Here is a 21617-nt window from a genome sequence, read left to right as displayed (position 1 = left end):
AGATGTCCCAGATGCCATATTTGAAGAAAAATCTACTTTCCACAACACAGACTAATGATAAACAGGCTTTAAATTTGCTATTTACTGCCTGCTTCTATTATTTGTAACTTCTCAATAAATCCAGACGTGTCTTGATATTTTTGGGTAAACTAGGCCACAAACATCGGTAAAATTCCTTGTAGCAGGGCTTTGCCACTTCATTATTCTTTGCTTTTGCAAACGTTTTAGCATGTTGTACATCAACTGGAATGGAATATCAGCCGAGCAAATACAAACACATTCCTTTGAGTTGTTCTATCTTAACAGTCATACATTGGTTTTATTATTCTATTTATATCAATGGCCAGGTATTCAAGGTGAACAACAGTTCTCTCACCTGTTTGTGTTTGTTCAGGCTCTTTGAAAGCCATTGTTTTATCATTCTGTTCCAAGACTAAATATTTTAATACACTAACAGATAAATCATAAAGAGAAAGGATGGTGTTTGTGTCTGCTTGGCAAACTGATCCTGTTAATATCATAAAGCACCAGTGCTGGCACCACATGAACCAGCACCGGTCCTAGTGCCAGATATATAGCACCCAATACACTCTGTAAAATGGTTGGCATTAGGAAGGGCATCCAGCTATAGAACCCATACCAAAACAGACAGCTGGAACCTGTTGCAGCTCTCCAGCCATACCAGTTCCTGTCAAATTGTCCATCCGTGCCAGCATAGAAAACAGATGATGTATCATCATTATCATTGTTTTAATGTCCACTTTCTGTGCAACCATGGGTTGAACTGAGTTTACTGAGGCAGATTTTTTGTAACCAGATGCTCTTCCAGTCACCAACCCTTACCTGTTTCCAAGCAAGGTAATACTTCCCCATGGTCAAACATGACTTCACAGAATATTGGAGATGAATGAATACTGCCTGTATGATGGAGACATTTACAAACACCATGTGATGTCAAGACAAAGAAACAAACACACACACATACATACATATATAGATAGACAAAAAAGGTAGACTTCAATATTAGGAAATAGAGAACTATATTCATTGAATGATACAATTATAGAGACTTACATAAAGGACTTTGAGTTTCTGCATCAACATTAAGATGACCACAGCATTTCTTCAGCTGTTGCAAGATTTGAAGTGCAGTGACCTAGAATTGTTCACACAAACTTGAAGTACTGTATGTGAGCCTCTATAACTACCATTCTCATTCCCTCTCTCTCTCTCTATATATATATATTTTTCTTTGTGGTTGCGTCGTTGATGACCTATTGGATGTCCACCAGCATATTGGATGTCCACCTCATGGTCATCCCTTCTTATATGCATGTAATACAATTTTTCTGAATTATCAGGTTTTTTTATATGCTAGACTACTGGTCTTAAATTGAAATTAATATTCAATTTATCACCCTCAGTATATATATATATATATATATATATATATATATATATATATATATCTTTTATACATTACTTGCTTGTCATTAGACTGTGGGTATGCTGGGGCATGGCTTTGAAGAATTTTTAGTCGAACAAATCGACCCCAGAACTTTTTTTTTTAAAAACCTGATACTTATTCTATCAGTCACTTTTGCTGAACTGCCAAGTTCAAGGGATGTAAAAAAACAGACACTAGTTATCAAGCAGTAGTCGGGGACAAACATAAACACACACACGTCACAAGCTTCTTTAAATTTCCATCTACCAAATCCACTCACAAGGCTTTGGTTGACCTGAGGCTATAGTAGAAGGCACTTGCCCAAAGTGCCATGCAGTGGAACTGAACCTAGACTATGTGCTTGAGAAGCAAACTTCTTACCACACAGCCACGCCAGCACATATATATATATATATATATAGTGAATCCAAACAAAGAAGAATAGACAAGAAAAAAACAATAACCCGAGGACGTGGTACAAGCAATGTATTATCAGGCGCTCAGGGAAGAAGGAAAGACACACATACATACACACCCACATACAATAGGCTTTTCTCAGTTCAATACGTTTACCTCATAGTTACTGTTATTCAATATGTGTATTAAATGAGTAAAAACAAATTTTCAATAACAAATGTATGTGTGTGTGGATCTTTATCATTTACTTGCTTTAGTTGTTCGAATGTGGCCATGCTGGGGCACCACCTTGAAGGGTTTAGATGAACAGATCGATCTCGGGACTTATTTTTAAAACTTGGTACTTATTCTGCCAGTCTCTTTTCGTCGAACCGCTAAGTTACAGGAACATAAACAAACCAACATCATTTGTCAAGTGGTGGGGGTAGACAAAAATCAACACACGTATGTATTCGACGGGTTTCCACACAGTTTCCTTCAACCAAATTCATTCACGAGACATTGGTTAGTCAGGGGCTGCAGTAAAATGCCCAAAATATTGCGCAGTGGGACTGAACCTGAAACCACACCGTTGCAAAATGAGCTTCTTAACCACCCAGCCAAGTCTCTGTCTATACACATACAAGTGTCTATAGACATACGAATGAATGCAGTCACACATCTTTTCTCTCATGTATATCACAAAACAACTATTATAGACACACACATACATGTTCACATACAAACGTACATACACAACTCCATCTATCTACCAATACTTAAATATGAGACGAAGAGTCTTTGAGGTTCGTCTAGAATATACCAAACTGTATGGTGGAAGCCAAAAAAATCTGTTGTAAATTGTCTGTTTTATAGACAATCTACAACAGCCCCTTCGCAATCGAACTGTGACCTCTCTGGTTTTGTTTACTACTACAGTAATAATACCCTTTGCTCTTTTGAACCTAATGGCATTACGCAAAATCCAATTTCTTCTTGGAACCCCCACACTACCAAAGGACTAACCTTGTCATAAACATATCGCCCAAGCCCTACCCCCTCCACCAAATGCATCCTTACGAAACGCCCACCTCGTTCATGTCTTAACTCCCAATCCAATAATCTATAACCTATAAAATAGCTATAAACATTCAAAGTTCACTGCACTTGTGTGTGTGTGTGTGTGTGTGTGTGCATACGAGTGTGTGTGTTCCGGGAACAAGTTCAAAGAACCTCTGTGGGGGTACTTAAAATAAATAACTCAAAGATAAGCCTAAGAGTGAATAAACATTTAATCCATAATCATAATAAAACATTTTGTCCAAGTAGGATTACGGGTACAGGATGTGTGTGTGTGTGTGTGTGTGTGTGTGTGTGTGTGTGTAATCTAAGAGAATTTTTTTAATGCAACGGATGCAACTGTCCGTACCTCTTCTCCGAACTAACAAGTAATTAATAAAATATGTGTGCGTGTGTATAAATATATATATATATATATATATATATATATATATATAGTGAATAAATGAGTGGTTAAACAACTTAGATTATGAAAACCAGTCATCACATCAATAAAATAACGATCTTCACACAGAAACAGCAATTGTAATAATTTATGACATACATACACATACACACACAGTTGATCAAAGAACTTGCATGCAGTAAAAGAGATGAGGTTTCGCATTGAAAAGGAACAAGCAATCAAAGGGAAGATTTGCAGAATTTCAACAATACATTTTTCCGAACTGGGTTAGACATTTCATTCTCTAAGAACAACAGCCGTTCCTATTGCAACTTACACACACACACACATTAATTCTGTTTCATTATCTCTCTCTTTCTTTCTTGTACAAAAGAAACAGTAATCTGATAGAGACTTCGATATATACGGTTCGTCTCAAATTATTAATTAAAAAAGAAAAAATATATATATATATATATATATAAAATGTGGATTTAAGTGTGTTAAGGTATTGATAACTAGGGTTTTTAATTTTTAATTCTGAAATATATTTTAAGGATGGTCTTTCATTAATACTAAACTGAACAATTCCAAAGAAACAGCTCTTATAGAAACACGCACAGACCCACCTATCCACATAACATATGTACGTGAATATATATATATATATATACACACACACACACATATGTGTGTGTGTGTGTGTGTGTGTGTGTATGTTTAATATTAATATGCTTGTTTGTGTATACGTCACACCCCTATCACTGTTATGTCTAATGTTATATTTTATTGTGCTTCCAGCCAATTATACGAATGTCAAGGATATTGACAACGTCAGTAAATGAAGACGATAACAATTATTGTTGTTGTTGTTGTTGTAGAGCATTGGACCCATTTATAAGAAAGAATTGATACAAGCGATTCAATGATCCAAAATATATAATAAGCATTACATACACCAATATTCATAACAAACAGAGGCTTCGTTTTCATTTTTCGTTATGTGTGTGTATATGTATGCGTGTTTTCCTTCAACTACACACACACACGCGCGTATAGATAATATGTATATGTTCTCTATATAAGTGCGTGAATATATATATATATATATATATATATATATATATATAAACCATTTTGGAATGGTTTTTGTGTAATACCATACTATATTCTGGTGCCTAAACATAAGTACCATATTCAAGTTTGAATCTAAATCTAAACCTTTTATATATATATATATATATATATATATATATATATATAATTCTATTATCGGTTTCAGCTAGAGGTTGTGGGCAAATATACAACAGTTTTCGAATGTATGTATATCTATACACACACACTATACATGTAAGGATGAATGTATGCGCGCACACTGTATATACATGTACGGATGTATATAACAGGCTTCATTTGGGAGACAGAGTGAAAATAGGACAGACAGTATGGGAATTTTCTCTTGAAATCGATTAAGACAATTAAGCTATTTTGTTTTCACAAAAGTGTACAACTGACAGCCGACTTCTTGGTTGACAGCAAGTGCGATGCTAAAAATACATTCAACAAGATTATTTCACAATTTGAATAGAATTAACGATAGATAGAGGGAGGGAGGGGGTGAGAGGATGTGGGGGAACGATTCAGGTTACGAAATAAAGACAGCAGGAATAAGAAGGGAGGCAGATATCGCAAAAAGGGAAACCCCTTCTTTGTAAACAATAGCCTCTTCGATTTATAATGATATAACGAAGTATAATAGTGAAGACTGTATGTATGTATAATATATATATATATATATATATATATATATATATATATATATGCGTGCGCACACGCACACATATATATATATGTGTATACCATACCTAGAGAAAAGTACTTGTAGAGAATTTAATTTTAAAATATTCATTTTTCTAAGTTATGAGGAAACAAAATCAATAGGAAGGGCCCACTTATATAGATTAACCCCCCCCCTCTCTCTCTCTCTATATATATATATGGGAGTTAGTAATTTTAACGAATCCCACTTTTTGTCTGAAAGACAGCATCGAGCGAGGAGGAGAAACTCAGAGTAATGCGGGAATGTATCGCCTGGATTGTACAAATATAATTCACAATATTATGTATTGAAGTACTCTGCTTGTTAACCAAGAACTTCTGTGCGTATATGTGCACACATACATACATACACACATATATATATATATATATATATATATATATATATATATATATATATATATACACACGCACACAATAACGATATAATTGCTTTTTATTTTTAATTCAAACTGTAGGGTTGCTATAAGAAAAGGTCATTTATCAGCAGTAGCAACAACAACACCAACAATGGCACCAAACGTGCCGTTATGAAATAGAAGAATAAATAGAATGGTTATTTACTTGTTTAGGATCGTCATAGTAAATGCCAATGGTTTTCTTATAAGGTGCCAGTCGTACCACTTCGCAGAATAAATGGCCCGCGTCTTTGTAGGGCCCACGAGCGAATTTGTACGCAACAACAATTTCGCCGATAGGAGGTCTCCCTGTGGTAATCTGGATATTATAGAAGAGACCCGAGTAGACCAAGAGAGCGAAAATAGAAAGTAGAATCCCCAACAGTAAGCCAAATATTCCCCAAATGAGCAATGTCTCCATTTCAACGAAAAAAAAAATCCAGTCTGGTTTAAGGCGACAAGTTAAAAGTAAATTGAGCTTCTGTTCTCTCAACTGGAGAGAATTAACACAAGGGGGATAACTAGTGAGATATCAATGGTAAATAGGGGAGGAGAGAGAGAGATGATGTTAATGCGGAGAGACAGAGAGGAGGCGAGAGAAAGGAGAAAGAAAGAGAGAGAGAGAGAGAGGGAGAAACAGACCAGGAAGAGAGAAAAAATGTAAAAGAAGAATAGAGAATGAAAGAAATGAAGAGAGAGAGAGAAGGAGAAAACGGAAGGGGTAGGAGAGAATAAGAGAGGAAGGGAAGGGTGTGAAGCCAGAGTGGGAGTAAAGAAGATGAAGTGGGTTGAAAGTGCAAGTAACATTGAGGGAATTTAGCATCATATGAAGTTAACTGTCGTTGAGTTTGTTTAGCCCAAGGCAAAGCTTGATCAAACAGGCTAATGATGTAAGGCGTTGAAGCCGTAAATATCCAATCTCTCTGTCATCGTATATATAAGATTTCATTAACCTGTGTGCCTTTCCTACTATTTTTAGCGGTGGTGGTCATGTCGCCAGTTTTGGGTAGTGTTTCCTACTTGTATTTTTGAGCAGGAACTGAATTAAGTTTGTTAGCTTTTGTTGTTTTTTTTTCAGTGTTAGTTATTTTATATTTAACGTGGTTTTGAATAATATATGCATCATATACATACATGTTATATACGTAATTATTATCTTAAAAAACTTAGTGACTAAGATGAAGTTACGGACTTAAAAAAAAGTTATTTCACTTGAGTTCCCCAAATGGATGAAAGTCAGAGTCAACTTCAGAGGGATTTTGAACTCAGAACGTAAAGACGTACGAAATACCGCTAAGCATCTTGTCTGGCGTGTCAAGGATTCCACCGTCTCGCCGCCTTAATAATAATAATAATAATAATAATAATGATAATGATAATAATGATGATGATGATGATGATGATGATGATGATTGCCCTGATGCAGTACCAGGCAGTGACTCTCATGGCTTCTGATCTTAATTGATTGGAAGTGTTATCAAGTGTTAAAATGGGCTACAGCAAATATTCTGCTTAATATCACAGATTTGCTTGTCAGTTGTTTGACCATAACCAGTTGAGCATGTCCCTTAGTGGCTGACGATATGTGCATCTCTGATCATGAGCAGAAGTAGTGGGGGAGCATCATAGCCATGTGTTGAGAGGAATTCTTTGGGGTTTGAATAATTCACCTTTAGAAACGGGTGTTTTGCTCAACATCCTTAAACAAACCTTTTGAGCGGGATGGGCTACTCAACCTGAAGAAAATTCTAACTGGGCCCCACCTGCAAGGTCATGCGCTTTTTATCTTGATATGAGATCACCATGTTGCGCACATATGGTTGTGATGCATGTGCCTGGTGTACCCTTATCAGACGGGTAGTCATGATGGGTATATTGGGCTCTGTATATTTGACCTCAGTGTTACTTTGATAGCATGCACTGCTCTCTCAATAATAATAATAATAGTTTCAAATTTTGCCACAAGGACAGCAATTTTTGGGGCGGTGATGACGACGATGACGATGATGATAACAACAACAGCATCATCATTGTTATTATTATTAAAAAGGCAGCAAGCTGGCAGAATCGTTAGCTGGCCGGGCAAAATGCTTAGCGGTATTTCGTCTGCCGCTATGTTCTGAGTTCAAATACCGCCGAGGTCTACTCTGCCTTTCATCCTTTCGGGGTCGATAAAAACTATAATAATTTCTTCATTTACCACTAAGCTTTATTATAAACAGGTTGAGATAGAGGGCGATGCAAATGCAGTATGATGTGATATGATGCAGGGTAACATGAAGGCATGTCAGCAGTAAAAATAACAACAAAAGAAATATTGAAACAAGAAAAAATTCGCCAAAGGGAGAGACTTCCCAACGGTTTCTCATGGAAACGCCACAAAATCTCAGTCGTCCTGACCACTTGAGGAAGTGCCTTCTTTTCACCCGCTTCTCTCAATCTACAGGCTACTGCTCAGAGCAGACTCATTCACTTTCACCTTCCTTGTCATCCTCCCCCACCTTTCAACACCCTCTCCACCTTCATTTTCCTTTTCAAGTGAAACTTGAAAAAGTTGATGAGAGTTTGGCCACAGAAGGTGTCTTCTCTCAATCATTTCAATCTGGTCTGCCACGTAATCTCTTTTGCTAAAATAGATAAATACTACCTGTCCTTCCCAGCCAAAGAAAAGCAATGGGATGATCTTCACAATGGACTCAGCTGATAGCTAGATCCATCCAACAAGCAACATTAGGTGTTCAACATAAACCCAAAAGTCTAATGCTTGAGCACTGGATAAGTACATGAAGTACAGTTTCATCACTCTGCATGCATCTAAGGCAGGCACAGCAGACTGCATTTCCCTGCCTGTAGAGTTCATCTCAAACAGACAGGTTCTCTTTAGCACAGCCAGGCAAGAGATTCCTGGAAATTATCCATAGGCTCGACCTGAAAGTCCTCTGGAACAAACCAACCAGTTAATTGTCGTCGACACCCAGGGTTTTCCCTAGAAAACATCACTTTTAATTGAGATCTTTTGAGTGATCTAAATTGATCAGGGCCCTATGCCAAGTTCCTTATCCACACTCTTTATGATGTATCACATGAACTGGAGGTTGTCATGGCTAGATATGCTTGGGATAGTGTATGTTTGTGCAGCACCAATCAAACCATCCATGATCTTGAACAGTTGAGTGAAATCAAGAAACATGCGCTGATTCATCATCATCGTTTAACGTCCGCTTTCCATGCTAGCATGGGTTGGACGATTTGACTGAGGACTGGTGAAACCGGATGGCAACACCAGGCTCCAGTCTGATTTGGCAGAGTTTCTACAGCTGGATGCCCTTCCTAACGCCAACCACTCAGAGAGTGTAGTGGGTGCTTTTACGTGTCACCCGCACGAAAACGGCCACGCTCGAAATGGTGTCTTTTATGTGCCACCCGCACAAGCCAGTCCAGGGGCACTGGCAACGATCTCGCTCGAAAATCCTACAGGAGCCAGTCAGGCGGTACTGGCAACGGCCACGCTCAAAATGGTGCATCTCATGTGCCACCCGCACAAGAACCAGTCCAGGGGCACTGGCAACGATCTTACTTGGCTTGCCGGGTCTTCTGACGCACAGCACATTTCCAAAGGTCTCGGTCAGTAGTCATCGCCTCGGTGAGGCCCAATGTACGAAGATCTTGCCTCACCACCTCAACCCAGGTCTTCCTGGGCCTACCTCTTCCACGGGTTCCCTCAACTGTTAGGGTGTGGCACTTTTTCACGCAGCTATCCTCCTCCATTCTCACCACATGTCCATAGCAGCGCAATCGTCTCTCTTGCACGCCACAACTGATGCTTCTAATGTTCAGCTTTTCTCTCAAGATACTTACACTCTGACGGGTATTCACATTGACATTACACATCCAACGGAGCATACTGGCTTCATTCCTTGCGAGCTTACGTATGTCCTCAGCAGTTACAGCCCATGTTTCACTGCCATGTAGCATGGTTGTTCGTACGCATGCGTCATACAGTCTGCCTTTTACTCTGAGTGAGAGTCCCTTTGTCGCCAGCAGGGGTAAGAGCTCTCTAAACTTTGCCCAGGCTATTCTTATTCTAGCAGCTACACTTTCAGCGCACCCACCCCCACTACTAACTTGGTCGCCCAGATAGCGGAAGCTATCAACTACCTCTAGTTTTTCACCCTGGAATGAGATAGAAGTTGTTTCCTGTTTGTTTGCAGTCTTTATTGCACCTGAACATCTGCCACAAACAAAAACTAACTTGCTAGTTAACCTGCCTTTGATGTTGCTGCACCTCTTATGTGTCCATAGCTTGCACCGGGTACATCTTATAGAGTTACTACCTACTCCTTTTCTACATACTGAGCAGGGCCATCTACCTGAAGGGGTTTGTGTTTTATCTACCTTCCTACTTATTAGGATTTTGGTTTTAGCTAGGTTGACTCTAAGGCCCTTCAATTCTAGACCTTGCTTCCACACCTGAAACTTCTCCTCTAGTTCTGATAGTGACTCCGCAATTAGGGCAAGGTCATCAGCATAGAGGAGCTCCCAGGGGCAACCTGTCTTGAACTCCTCTGTGATTGCCTGGAGGACTATGGTAAATAAGAGGGGGCTGAGGACGGAACCTTGGTGGACCCCTACCTCTACCCGGAATTCATTACTGTACTCATTTCCAACCCTCACCTTACTGGCAGCATCTCTGTACATGGCTCGCACAGCTCTCACTAACCATTCTTCTATCCCAAGTTTCCTCATTGACCACCAGATAAGGGATCGGGGGACCCTGTCAAAGGCTTTCTCCATGTCAACAAAAGCCAGGTACAGAGGTTTATCCTTAGCTAGGTATTTCTCCTGCAACTGTCTCACTAGAAATAAGGCATCAGTAGTGCTTTTACCTGGCACGAACCCAAACTGCATCTCATCTAAATTGATTCGCTCCCTAATTAGTTGGGCTATGACCCTCTCTGTAACTTTCATAACCTGATCTAACAGCTTGATGCCTCTGTAATTATTTGTATCTAAAGCATCACCTTTACCTTTGTAGCAGTTGACTATGATGCTGCTACACCAGTCATTGGGTATGACTCCTTCGTGTATCACCTGGTTCGTAATACGGGTGACTAGGCTATAGCCAACACTGCCAGATATTTTGAGCATCTCTGCAGTGATTCCTGATGGGCCGGGGGCTTTCCCGGTCTTCATACTCTTAATTGCTTTATCTACCCTGGTACTATCAACTCGGATAGCTGGTCCCTCTATTGGGTCGACATACGGCAGGCTCTCTTTCTCCCATTCATTCTCTTTGTTAAGCAATCTATCGTAGTGGCATCTCCAGACCTCTTTCTTTGCATCCTCATTTAATGCAAGCGTACCATCTCTGCCAAAAACCAAAGTGTAGCTTTGTTTCCATGTTGTGCCCCTGCCACTCAGGCCCATCAAATGGATTTCATCCCCATGAGCTTTAGAGCCCACACCCAAGCTCTAACAATGCAGCCTTCATGCTTCATGTGATGAATTGGTCTCAGACCAATTTCACCATGAACATGTCAGTTGTGTTGCCTTCCTTAGACTCTTCCAAGTTTCCAAATCTTCTATTTTATTTTTCTCTATCGTTATGACCTTACTAAATTTAACCAACTCTACTCTAATCACCCTTTTAAAGGTGAACCACAATTTGTTGTTGACAATTTCCCTCAATGCCTGCTTAAATAATTCGCTAACCCATGTTCTGGCAGTTTGGTACACTGTGAGCGATGCATTCAATTTCCAGTAACCTAGGAAGTGTATTTACGTTGACCATGAAGATCACAAATTTGTGGTCTGTGCAGCCAGCAATTTGAAAATGTGGACAGTCTATGCTATCCTCCTCTACTGGTCTACAGAATACTCTATCTAGATATGATCTGGATACTCCAATACGATTTGTCTATGTCCACATTGACACATTTGGGAAGTCCAGTCAATACCTGTCAGGTAGTTGAAAACATCTGAGCAGGTCTGCAAAACTTTTATACCATCTTTCTTACCAACTGACTCCGATCAACCTAAACGTGCATCTAAGATGGCGTTCCAATTGCCTGCTATCACTAATGAGTGGAACGTTCATAGGAAAACTTCCAGACACCTGAAGAAATTTAGCTTTCCCACCTTTTCTGGAACATGAACAGCTACTAATCTGAAAGCACACCCTTTGCTACTGTTCATATCTTGGACCACCAACTTACCTTCTGGATCCAAGAAGATGGTCTGTATTATTAGATCGAAACCCTTCTGGAACAAAACAACAGTTACACTTTCCAATCCTAGTCGACATGGAGATGAGTAAATTTCATACCCATTGAAAATGTGCATGAAAGCTTGTAAAAATCTGGTCTCGTTGATGGCCACTACATCTAAATCTAGTGATCCAAGATCATTGAACTGGTAACCCTGCTCCTAAGCTGACCACATGCATTTATGTTGCCTAGTCTGACACAAGCATGATTGACAAGAGAGAGAAGTGGATGAGAAATGATCACTTCTCTTATTTCTGTGGAGGGACAGGTATTTCGTCACACAGGCTGGCTGTGGGTATTTTCATTTGTAATTTTTCGTATAATCTTTTATTGATATTCCATTGGAAGTTTCCTACATCTTTTGGGTATTTTTTAAAATTATTTTTTTAACGTTGTTGTCTGTATACTGTGAGGATTTTTGTGTGATGAAATGCTTGTAGCTAATGCAATGTAGTTATCATGAATGATACTTGTATGTTAGTGTACATGATCCATTAGTTCTTTATTGCCTTTCTGAATGTGTAGTTAATAACATCTTTTCTTTTTTTGTTTATACTGAGGTGTGTAGCCTGCCTGTTGTTTGGTTGTTTGTAAGGGTAAGGGGTCTGTGATAGTGGTGGTGATGGGGAGTGGTGCTGGCATTGTTGCTCAAAGGATCCCTCCATTCGTTCATATCTGCCAGTCTTTGTTTATTTGGTCTTTGATGGTGTGTTTTTGTTTTAGGCTCCTCACCATCTCCTTTGCTACACAAGATGTCTGAATGATCCCAAGCAGGGAGGAGAATGTCTTGAGGTTTTGTGGTTTGGGGCTTTCAGTAACCGATGTTGTTGATGATGTGGTGGTTCTTGTGGGCAAAGTTTTAGCTTTGTATTTTTTTTTTTCTGCTGCCTTTGTTTTCACTTTTGGTGTTGTTGCTACAACTGCTACTTCTAGTCTTGTATCAGGTGCTGCAATCACTAATAATGCCATTATCAATGTGGTTGTTGAAGTTGTGGTGTTGGAGAAAGCCTTTAGATGGTTTGTTTCCACTGTTGTAGCATTGGGGCCATCTTTCTTCCATTTCCACCTGCAGTTGCTACCCTCCTAGGATCTCTGTTAGGTTGGGAATTTTGTCAAGTGCCTCTGGTTTCACTTGAATTGAGCTCTCCAACTCTCATTCCAACCCAATTTTCTTTCCAAAATCTTTTAATTTCTTGAAGAGTGCTGGTTTCATCTAGAACCACACATTTCCCCAACCACCAGAAATCTAGTTCTGGTGGTATGTTTGAGACTTTTACTCAAATCACTCTCTGCCCTATGTCCCAGATAAATTGGTATCAATGTGGAATCTATTGGGGGGGAGGATAATAAAATGCTTCTTTGCTTGGGTTTCCAAGTGGAAAAATAATTTTAACAGACCTGAATTTATGGTTATGACTCAGAAAACTAATGCTAAGCCATATGTTCTTCTTTAAACAGAGTTCAGCTTTGCTTCAAGGCATCTGCTTGAATTTGTGTCTATCCAGTGATGCATGTCTACATAGAATTGTTTTCCTTTCTGTTTTCGTCTTGGAGATTTTGTCATTTATTGTGTGTACTTTTCTCCATTCTAGCTGCTTAATATATTTTTTTCTACTCTTGGTGCAAGGCCCAAAATTTTTGGGGAGTGAGGCCAGTCAATTAGATTGATCCCCAATATGCAACTGGTACTTAATTTATTGACCCTGAAAGGATGAAAGGCAAAGTCGACCTCGGCAGAATTTGAACTTGGAGACAACTGATGCTGGTGTGTTTACGTACCCGTAACCTAGCGGTTCAGCAAAAGAGATCGATAGAATAAGTACTAGGCTTACAAAGAATATGACTGAAACAAATATAATAATAATAATAATAATAATAATAATAATAATAATAATAATAATAGAAACTCTGCCAGATCAGATTGGAGCCTAGTGCAGCCATCTGGTTCACAAGTCCTCAGTCAAATTGTCCAACCCATGCCAGCATTGAAAGTGGATGTTAAACGAACGATGAGGATGATGATGATGATAATAATAATAATGATAATAATAATAATAATAATGATAATAGTAATAATAATCCTTTCTACTCAAGGCACAAGGTGTGAAATTTCAGGGAATCGGGTAAGTCGATTATATTGACCTCAGTGCTCAACTGGTACTTATTTAATCGACCCCGAAAGGATGAAAGGCAAAGTCAACCTTGGTGGAATTTGAACTCAGAATGTAAAGACAGACGAAATACTGGTAAGAATTTTGCCCAGCATGCTAACGATTCTGCCAGCTTGCCAATAATAATAATAATCCTTTCTACTAATTGCACAAGGCCTGAAATTTCGGGGGAGGGGCTAAGTCAATTACATTGACCCCCCCCCCCCCCCCGAGTTCAATTGGTACTTAATTTATTGACCCCAAAAGGATGAAAAGCAAAGTCGACCTTGGCAGAATTTGAACTTAGAACGTAAAGACAGACGAAATACCTCTAAGCATTTTGCCCAGCGTGATAACAGTTCTGCCAGCTCACCAATAATAATAATAATAATAATAATAACAACAACAACAACAACAATTCTTTCTGTTGTAGGCACAAGACCTGAAATTTTTTAGGAAGCAGGCTAATTGATTACATCAGCCACAGTGCTCAACACATACTTATTTCGTGACCCCCCAAAAGGACAAAAGGCAAAGTCAACGTCAGTCGGATTTGAACTCGGAATGTAAAGTATGAAAAAAATATCAGGAAGTACAATTTTAAGGTCATTAGTTAAGGGAGGCAACTCTGCCTGAACAATCTTAAAATGCAAGGAATTTTATCAGGGAATGAAACTTCAAAGATATTCCGACAACTTTATTAGTAGTATGTAGTACTCTTTTACTCTTTTACTTGTTTCAGTCATTTGACTGTGGCTATGCTGGAGCACCACCTTTTAGTCGAGCAAATCGACCCCGGGACTTATTCTTTGTAAGCCTAGTACTTATTCTACTGGTCTCTTTTGCCAAACCGCTAAGTGACGGGGACATAAGCACACCAGCATCGGTTGTCAAGCAATGCTAGGGGGACAAACACAGACACAGACACACACACACACACACATATATATATATATATATATATATATATATATATACATATATACGACGGTCTTCTTTCAGTTTCCATCTACCAAATCCACTCACAAGGCTTTGGTCGGCCCGAGGCTATAGTAGAAGACACTTGCCCAAGATACCACGTAGTGGGACTGAACCCGGAACCATGTGGTTGGTAAGCAAGCTACTTACCACACAGCCACTCCTAATCTTTTAACCTGAAGTATGTTTGTCTGTGTTTTGTTTAGCCCAGAGTTGCTTCTGACGAAGCAGACACATCGCATAGTTTTGCTCTTTTCTTCCTGAAATACTGTAAATCTGTCTTTTTTTTTTTTTTTTTTATAAAAGGGTGTGTTTTAAGAGATTTGGCTGCTATTTGTAGTAGCTCAAGTTACCACAAAAACATCTGTGTGTGTGTGTGTGTGTGTGTGTGTGTTTTTGTAGTGAAAAAAAAAAATGCTTTTTTCCAGAATATTTTGCACACTAATTTTTTAAGAAATCTGGACATCTTTCATATTGCTAACCATTCAACTTCAAATTACAATTGTTAATTGTCGGAAGTCAAGTAGACTGAGATGTACATATAATGTTATCGTATAGGGTGGGAATTCAATACGAAGTTTTGAACTCATTATCTTACGGTTAGTAATCCATTACCTTAAATTTGAAGCCATTAAGTCTTTAAACATTATTTTACTAGGTTTAGTCTTTCGACTGTCGCCATGATGGGGTGTTACTTTCAAAAATTTAATTGATCATACTGACCTCGGTACGTATTTCAATCTGGCATATATTTTATAGATCTCTGCTTGATGAACTGCTAACTTTGAGACATAGTGGGACACAATACTCGATTTAACAACAAATGCAGTCACATTGCTGAAATCTCAAAATTATGAAAGAATGGATGACTAATTCAAAATAATGTGAATAAATATTACATTTGAAAAGAGAGTAATCTGAATGCTAAAGGGTTAAACATAAATGTTTTATGAAAGTTTTTAATTTAGATCACTTTAAAACAGAGAATTTATATTATAGAACTAGGAGCAGTCTCAGACAGGTTGCTATGAAAGAGGGTTAACCCTTTAGTTCTCACATTTCTATTGAAACTCACTGCTTTTGGTTCAATTCGTCATTGTTTAACATCCATTTTCCATGGGTTGGATGGTTTGACAGGAGCTGGTAAGGTTGGGATATGTTCCAGGCTCTGTTGTCTGTTTTAGCAAAGTTTCTACAACTGGATGCCCTTCCTAATGCCAACCACTTTACAGAGTGTACTGGGTGCTTTTAATGTGACACCAGTATGAGTACCTATTATGTGGTACCATCCCTAGTGCTTTTTTTATGTGGTACCATCACCAGTACTCTTGATGTGGCACCAGCACTGTCAGGGTTTGCAAAACAAAAACCTCTCAATTTTGAAAATAAAGAAGAATCTAATAAAACTATCATTAAGCTGATGTTTGGGAAATAAATTAGCATAAAATTTTGATGGAAAGTTTTAATTTAAATAAAATGAGAAGTTTGTATCATAGAACCAAAGACAGACTTTGGTGGTTTGGCGATCAAAAAGGTGAAGCAGTCCACCACCAAAGGAACATTTTGAAAACAGTTGACAAGTAAATATTTGATTGACAGTGTCATGAGAAATTAGAGCATTTATAATTACACAAACTATATGATTAAATGATGAGGAATTTGGCTTGATTGTTGTAGCTTAAGGAGAAATTGGGGCAGGAATAACAAAGTAATGATTGTGAAAAATATTGTTATTGTTGGGTAAATAAATATTGTGATTGGCCAGAGTATCTCAACAGAAATACATTAAGGAAAGGGTTAAAATATATAATAGAGAAACGATTCTTAACCCTTTTGATACCAACCCAGCTGAAACTGGCTCTGGCTCTGAATACAAATGTCTTGTTTTCATAAGTTTTGAATTAAAATCTTCCACCAAACTTCAGTCACAATTTATGTTCCTAACACTAGCTGGATGATAACTAAGTTATTTTACTAAATTCTTTGTTATATTTAAAGTAATTGAAAGAAATACAGAGTATCTCAACAGAAATACATTAAGGAAAGGGTTAAACCCTTTTTGTTACCATACTCTGAAATACTCTGCCTTGTTTCAATTAATTTTTAAAATAACTTTTTGAGGTGGTGAGTTGGCAGAATTGTTACGGCACTGGACAAAATGTCACTAGACATTTCATCTGACCTTACGTTCTGAGTTCAACTTTGCCTTTCATTCTTTTGGAGTCAATAAAATAAGTACCAGTCAAGCACTGGGGGTTGATGTAATCGACTTACAGTCTTTTCTGAAATTGGCTTTTAGGGTCCACCCCGAGTAAAATAGGAACCAAAAGGGTTCCATAGGTAAAAATAGATGAAAACCACTGCTCTGGTACCTCTGCTAGCTGTTGCCCTCTCCCATCCCCCCCCCCACCTTCAGTTTCACATCTGCTTGGTTGGATGGAATTTGTTGAGGCAGATTTTCTACAGCCAGATGCCCTTCCTATCACCAAACCTCACCTGTTTCTACCCTTATCTGGTGGGCGATGCGGAAACTAGGGATTGACGAATGGTTAATAAGGGCTGTACAGGCAATGAGTATAGTGAAAAATTCCAGGTAGAAGTAGGGGTCCACCAAGGGTCAACCCTCAGCCCTCTCTTATTCATCATAGTCCTCCAGGCAATAACAGATGAATTCAAGACAGGTTGCCCCTGGGAGCTCCTCTATGCTGATGACCTGGCTCTCATAGCAGAATCACTACCAGATGGCCTGATATATATTAATGGAAGATTAGGGACCAAGGGCATTGATTGTAGGACACTTGTTAATAGGTATCACCTAATTACAAGACAAGGGAACACTAATGCACACACACACACACACACACACACATAAAATATAATTAAGATTCAGTTGAATTGGGTACTTAAATTGAGGCATTTTGCTATTCGGTATAATTTGCACAACTTGACAATATTATTTGAATATTGAATATCAAGACTCCGTGCAAGAGTGTTAACACCTGATATTCCTGTTGTGTGTGTCTAGGCAATGTAACCCAGCTAAGTCAAGATATCCACTCTTGGTAATTCTGACATGTACTTTTTATAAAGGTACTTTCTATAGTATTTCCAAAGTGCAGATTCCATGTTAGGTAAACAGAATATGAACAAATAACAAAGATGTACAGGTGTCAATTCATTACAGCTCCATCTAATTGATTAATGAAAGCTTTACATCAATTTGAAAGAAACCGTTTTTGTCAGATGAATGCAGTTATCTGACAAGAACGGTTTCTTTCAAATTTTAATTAATCAATTAAACGGAGCCGCTTGAAAGGGACGTAATGAATTGACACCTGTACATCTTTTGTTAATTATTTACATATTCTATTGGCACTGTAGACAAAGCCATTGGAGCAAAGAAACAGGCCTGGAAAGCCTGGAAGAGTGGAGGTAGCAGGGAACTGTACCAGATATCCAGGAGGGAGGCTGGGCGACAGGTATGCATAGCCAAGGGAGAAGCAGAAAAGCAGTTTGCCAATGTTCAGCAACGTGAGGACCAAAAAACTGAAGTATTTCAGATTGCAAGCCAATGTGTGAGAGAAAATTGAGATGACACAGGAGAGAGATGTCTCCGCATGGATGATGGTGCACTTGCTTTTAATGATTCTGAAAAGAAAGACGCTTGGAGAAGCCATTATGAAAAGCTGCTGAATGTGGAGATTGAATGGGAGGAGGGCAGCCTGCCAAATGTTGACCCAGTAGAGGGATCAGCTATCTGAATAGACAGCACCCTGATAGATAAAGCAATTAAGTCAGGAAAAGCCCTGGGCCCATCAGGAATCACCGCTGAGATGCTTAAAACATCTGGTGGTGTGTGCTATGGCCTAGTCACCCGTATTGTAAACCAGGTAGTTCATGATGGAGTCATACGCAATGACTGGCGTAGCAGCACCATAGTTAACTGCTACAAAGGTAAAGGTGATGCGTTAGATACAAATAACTACAGGGGTATCAAACTGCTGGATCAGGTGATGAAGGTCACAGAAAGGGTCATAGCCCACCTAATTAGGGAGAGATTCTGTTTAGATGAGATGCAGTTTGGCTTTAAGCCAAGTAGAAGCACCACTGATGCTATATTCCTGGTATGGCAACTGCAGGAGAAATACCTAGCCAAAGATAAACCCCTATACTTAGCATTTGTGGACTAGGAGAAAGCCTTTGACAAGGTCCCCTGATCCCTTATCTGGTGGGTGATGTGGAAACTAGGGATTGATGAATGTTTAATAAGGGCTGTACAGAGATGCCATTAGTAAGGTTAGGATTGGCAATGAGTATAGTGAAAAATTCTGGGTAGAAGTAGGGGTCCACCCTCAGCCACCTCTTATTCATCATAGTCCTCCAGGCAATAACAGAGGAATTCAAGACAGGTTGCCCCTGGGAGCGCCTCTATGCTGATGATTTGGCTCCCATAGCAGAATCACTACTAGAATTAGACAAGAAATTTCAAGTGTGTAAGCAAGGTTTAGAATCGAAAGGCCTTAGAGTCAATGTTGCAAAAACCCCTTCAGGTAGATGGCTCTTCTCAATCTGTAGAAAAGGTGTAGGTAGAAACTTCATAAGATGCACCCAGTGCAAGCTATGGACACATAAGAGGTGCAGCAACATCAAAGGAAGATTAACTGGGAAGATAGCTTTTGTGTGCAGAAGATGCACAGGGGCAATAAACACCACAGATGCTCAGAAAACAGATTCCATCACATGCCAGGGGAAGAAACTAGAGGTAGTTGATAGCTTCCATTACCTAAATGACTAAGTCTGTAGTGTGGGTGGAAGCTCAGAGAGTGTTACCACTAGAATAAGAATAGCCTGGGCAAAGTTCAGAAAGCTCCTACCTCTACTGGTGACAAAGGGCCTCTCACTCACAGTGAAAGGTAGATTGTATGATGCATATGTGCGAACCGTCATGCTTCATGGCAGTGAAACATGGGCCGTGACCACTGAAGACATGCATAGGCTCGAAAGAAATGAAGCTAGCATGATTCGCTGGATGTGTAATGTCACTGTGCACACACGACAGTGTGTAAGCGCCCTGAGAGAAATGTTGGACATAAGAAGTATCAGATGTGGTGTGCAAGAGAGACGACTGCGCTAGTATGGTCATGTACTATGGATGGATGAGGAGAGCTGTGTGAAGAAGTACCACTCCCAAACAATGGAAGGAACCTGTGGTAGAGGGAGACCCAGGAAGACATGGGATGAGGTGGTGAAGCATGATCTTTGAACGTTGGGCCTCACAGAGGCAATGATGAAAGACTGAGACCTCTGGATATGTTGCTGTGACTGAGAAGACCCGGCAAATAAAGCGAGATCACAGCCGTAGCTTACACTAGTGTTACATACCGATCCACTTAAAAAAGTACCTTTGGATCGTCGGGCGACATGTCGTGCCTGAGGAGACCTATTGAGTCAAGTACATCAAAATCAAATCAAACCACAATCAAATGGAAATTGTAGTTGTGGCTGATGTCAGTTCCGCTTGACTGACATGTAAAAAGCACCATCCGAACGTGGTCGATGCCAGCCCTCTAGGCCTGACTGGCTCCCGTGCCGGTGGCATGTAAAGAGCACCATCTGAACGTAGACGATGCCAGTGCCGCCTGACTGGCTCCCATGCTAGTGGTATGCAATAAGCACCATTCATGCTTGGGTCATTGCCAGAGCCACCTGACTGGCTCCCCATGTCAGTGGCATGTGAAAAGCACCATCTGAACGAGGTTGATGGCAGCCCCCATCTGGCTCCTGGGCTGGTGGCACGTAAAACGCACCCACTACACTCTTAGACTGGTTAGTGTTAGGAAGGACATCCAGCTCTAGAAACATTGCCAGATCAGATTGGTGTTTGGTGCAGCGTCCTGGCTTGCCCCCAGTCAAACCGTCCAACCCATGCCAGCATGGAAAATGGACATTAAATGATGATGATGATGAGGAGTGGCTGTGTGGTAAGTAGCTTGCTTACCAACCACATGGTTCTGGGTTCAGTCCCACTGTGTGGCACCTTGGGCAAGTGTCTTCTACTATAGCCACATTCCGACCAAAGCCTTGTGAGTGGATTTGGTAGATGGAAACTGAAAGAAGCCTGTTGTGTGTATATATATATATATATACATATATATATATATATATACATATACATATATATATATATACATATATATATATATATATACATATATATATATATATATATATATATATATATATATATATATATATATGTATGTGTGTGTTTGTCCCCCCCACCATCGGTTGACGACTGATGCTGGTGTGTTTACATCCCCATAACTTAGAATAAGTACTAGGCTTACAAAGAATAATTCCTGGGTTGACGTGCTCGCCTAAAGGTGGTGCTCCAGCATGACCACAGTCAAATGACTGAAATAAGTAAAAGAATACATGATGGGCTTCTATCAGTTTCTGCTTAGGTCAGCCTGGGGCTATAGTAGAAGATACTTGCTCAAGGTGCCATGCAGTGGGACTGAACCCAAAATGATGTGGTCCAGAAGCAAGCTTCTTAGCCATGTCTGTGCCCATAAATGATGAGGAATAACAATAGAGACGATAGCTGTTTGTTTACAATCCTTTTTTTAGGATTTAATTCCAAACTTTAAACTTTAACAAACAATACAACAAAGAGAA

General features: G+C 39.4%; 1 protein-coding gene across 1 annotated transcript in view; it reads right to left on the bottom strand.

Annotated features, from left to right (window-relative positions):
* LOC106880527 (uncharacterized) overlaps nt 1–6015 on the bottom strand; it is a 59285-nt gene extending 53270 nt beyond the window's left edge. The window contains exon 1 of the mRNA XM_089354398.1: nt 5712–6015. Within this exon, the coding sequence (XP_089210524.1) occupies nt 5712–5966 (255 nt within the window). The 5' untranslated portion in view covers nt 5967–6015. The remainder of the gene's footprint in view (nt 1–5711) is intronic.
* Between the last annotated feature and the right edge of the window lie 15602 nt (nt 6016–21617).

The sequence above is a fragment of the Octopus bimaculoides genome, chromosome 6, assembly GCF_046866305.1.
Source record: "Octopus bimaculoides isolate indiv1 chromosome 6, ASM4686630v1, whole genome shotgun sequence".
In the NCBI taxonomy this organism is placed as follows: domain Eukaryota; kingdom Metazoa; phylum Mollusca; class Cephalopoda; order Octopoda; family Octopodidae; genus Octopus; species Octopus bimaculoides.
The sequence above is the reverse complement of the archived record's forward strand: the minus strand, read 5'-3'. Positions and strand labels throughout refer to the sequence as shown.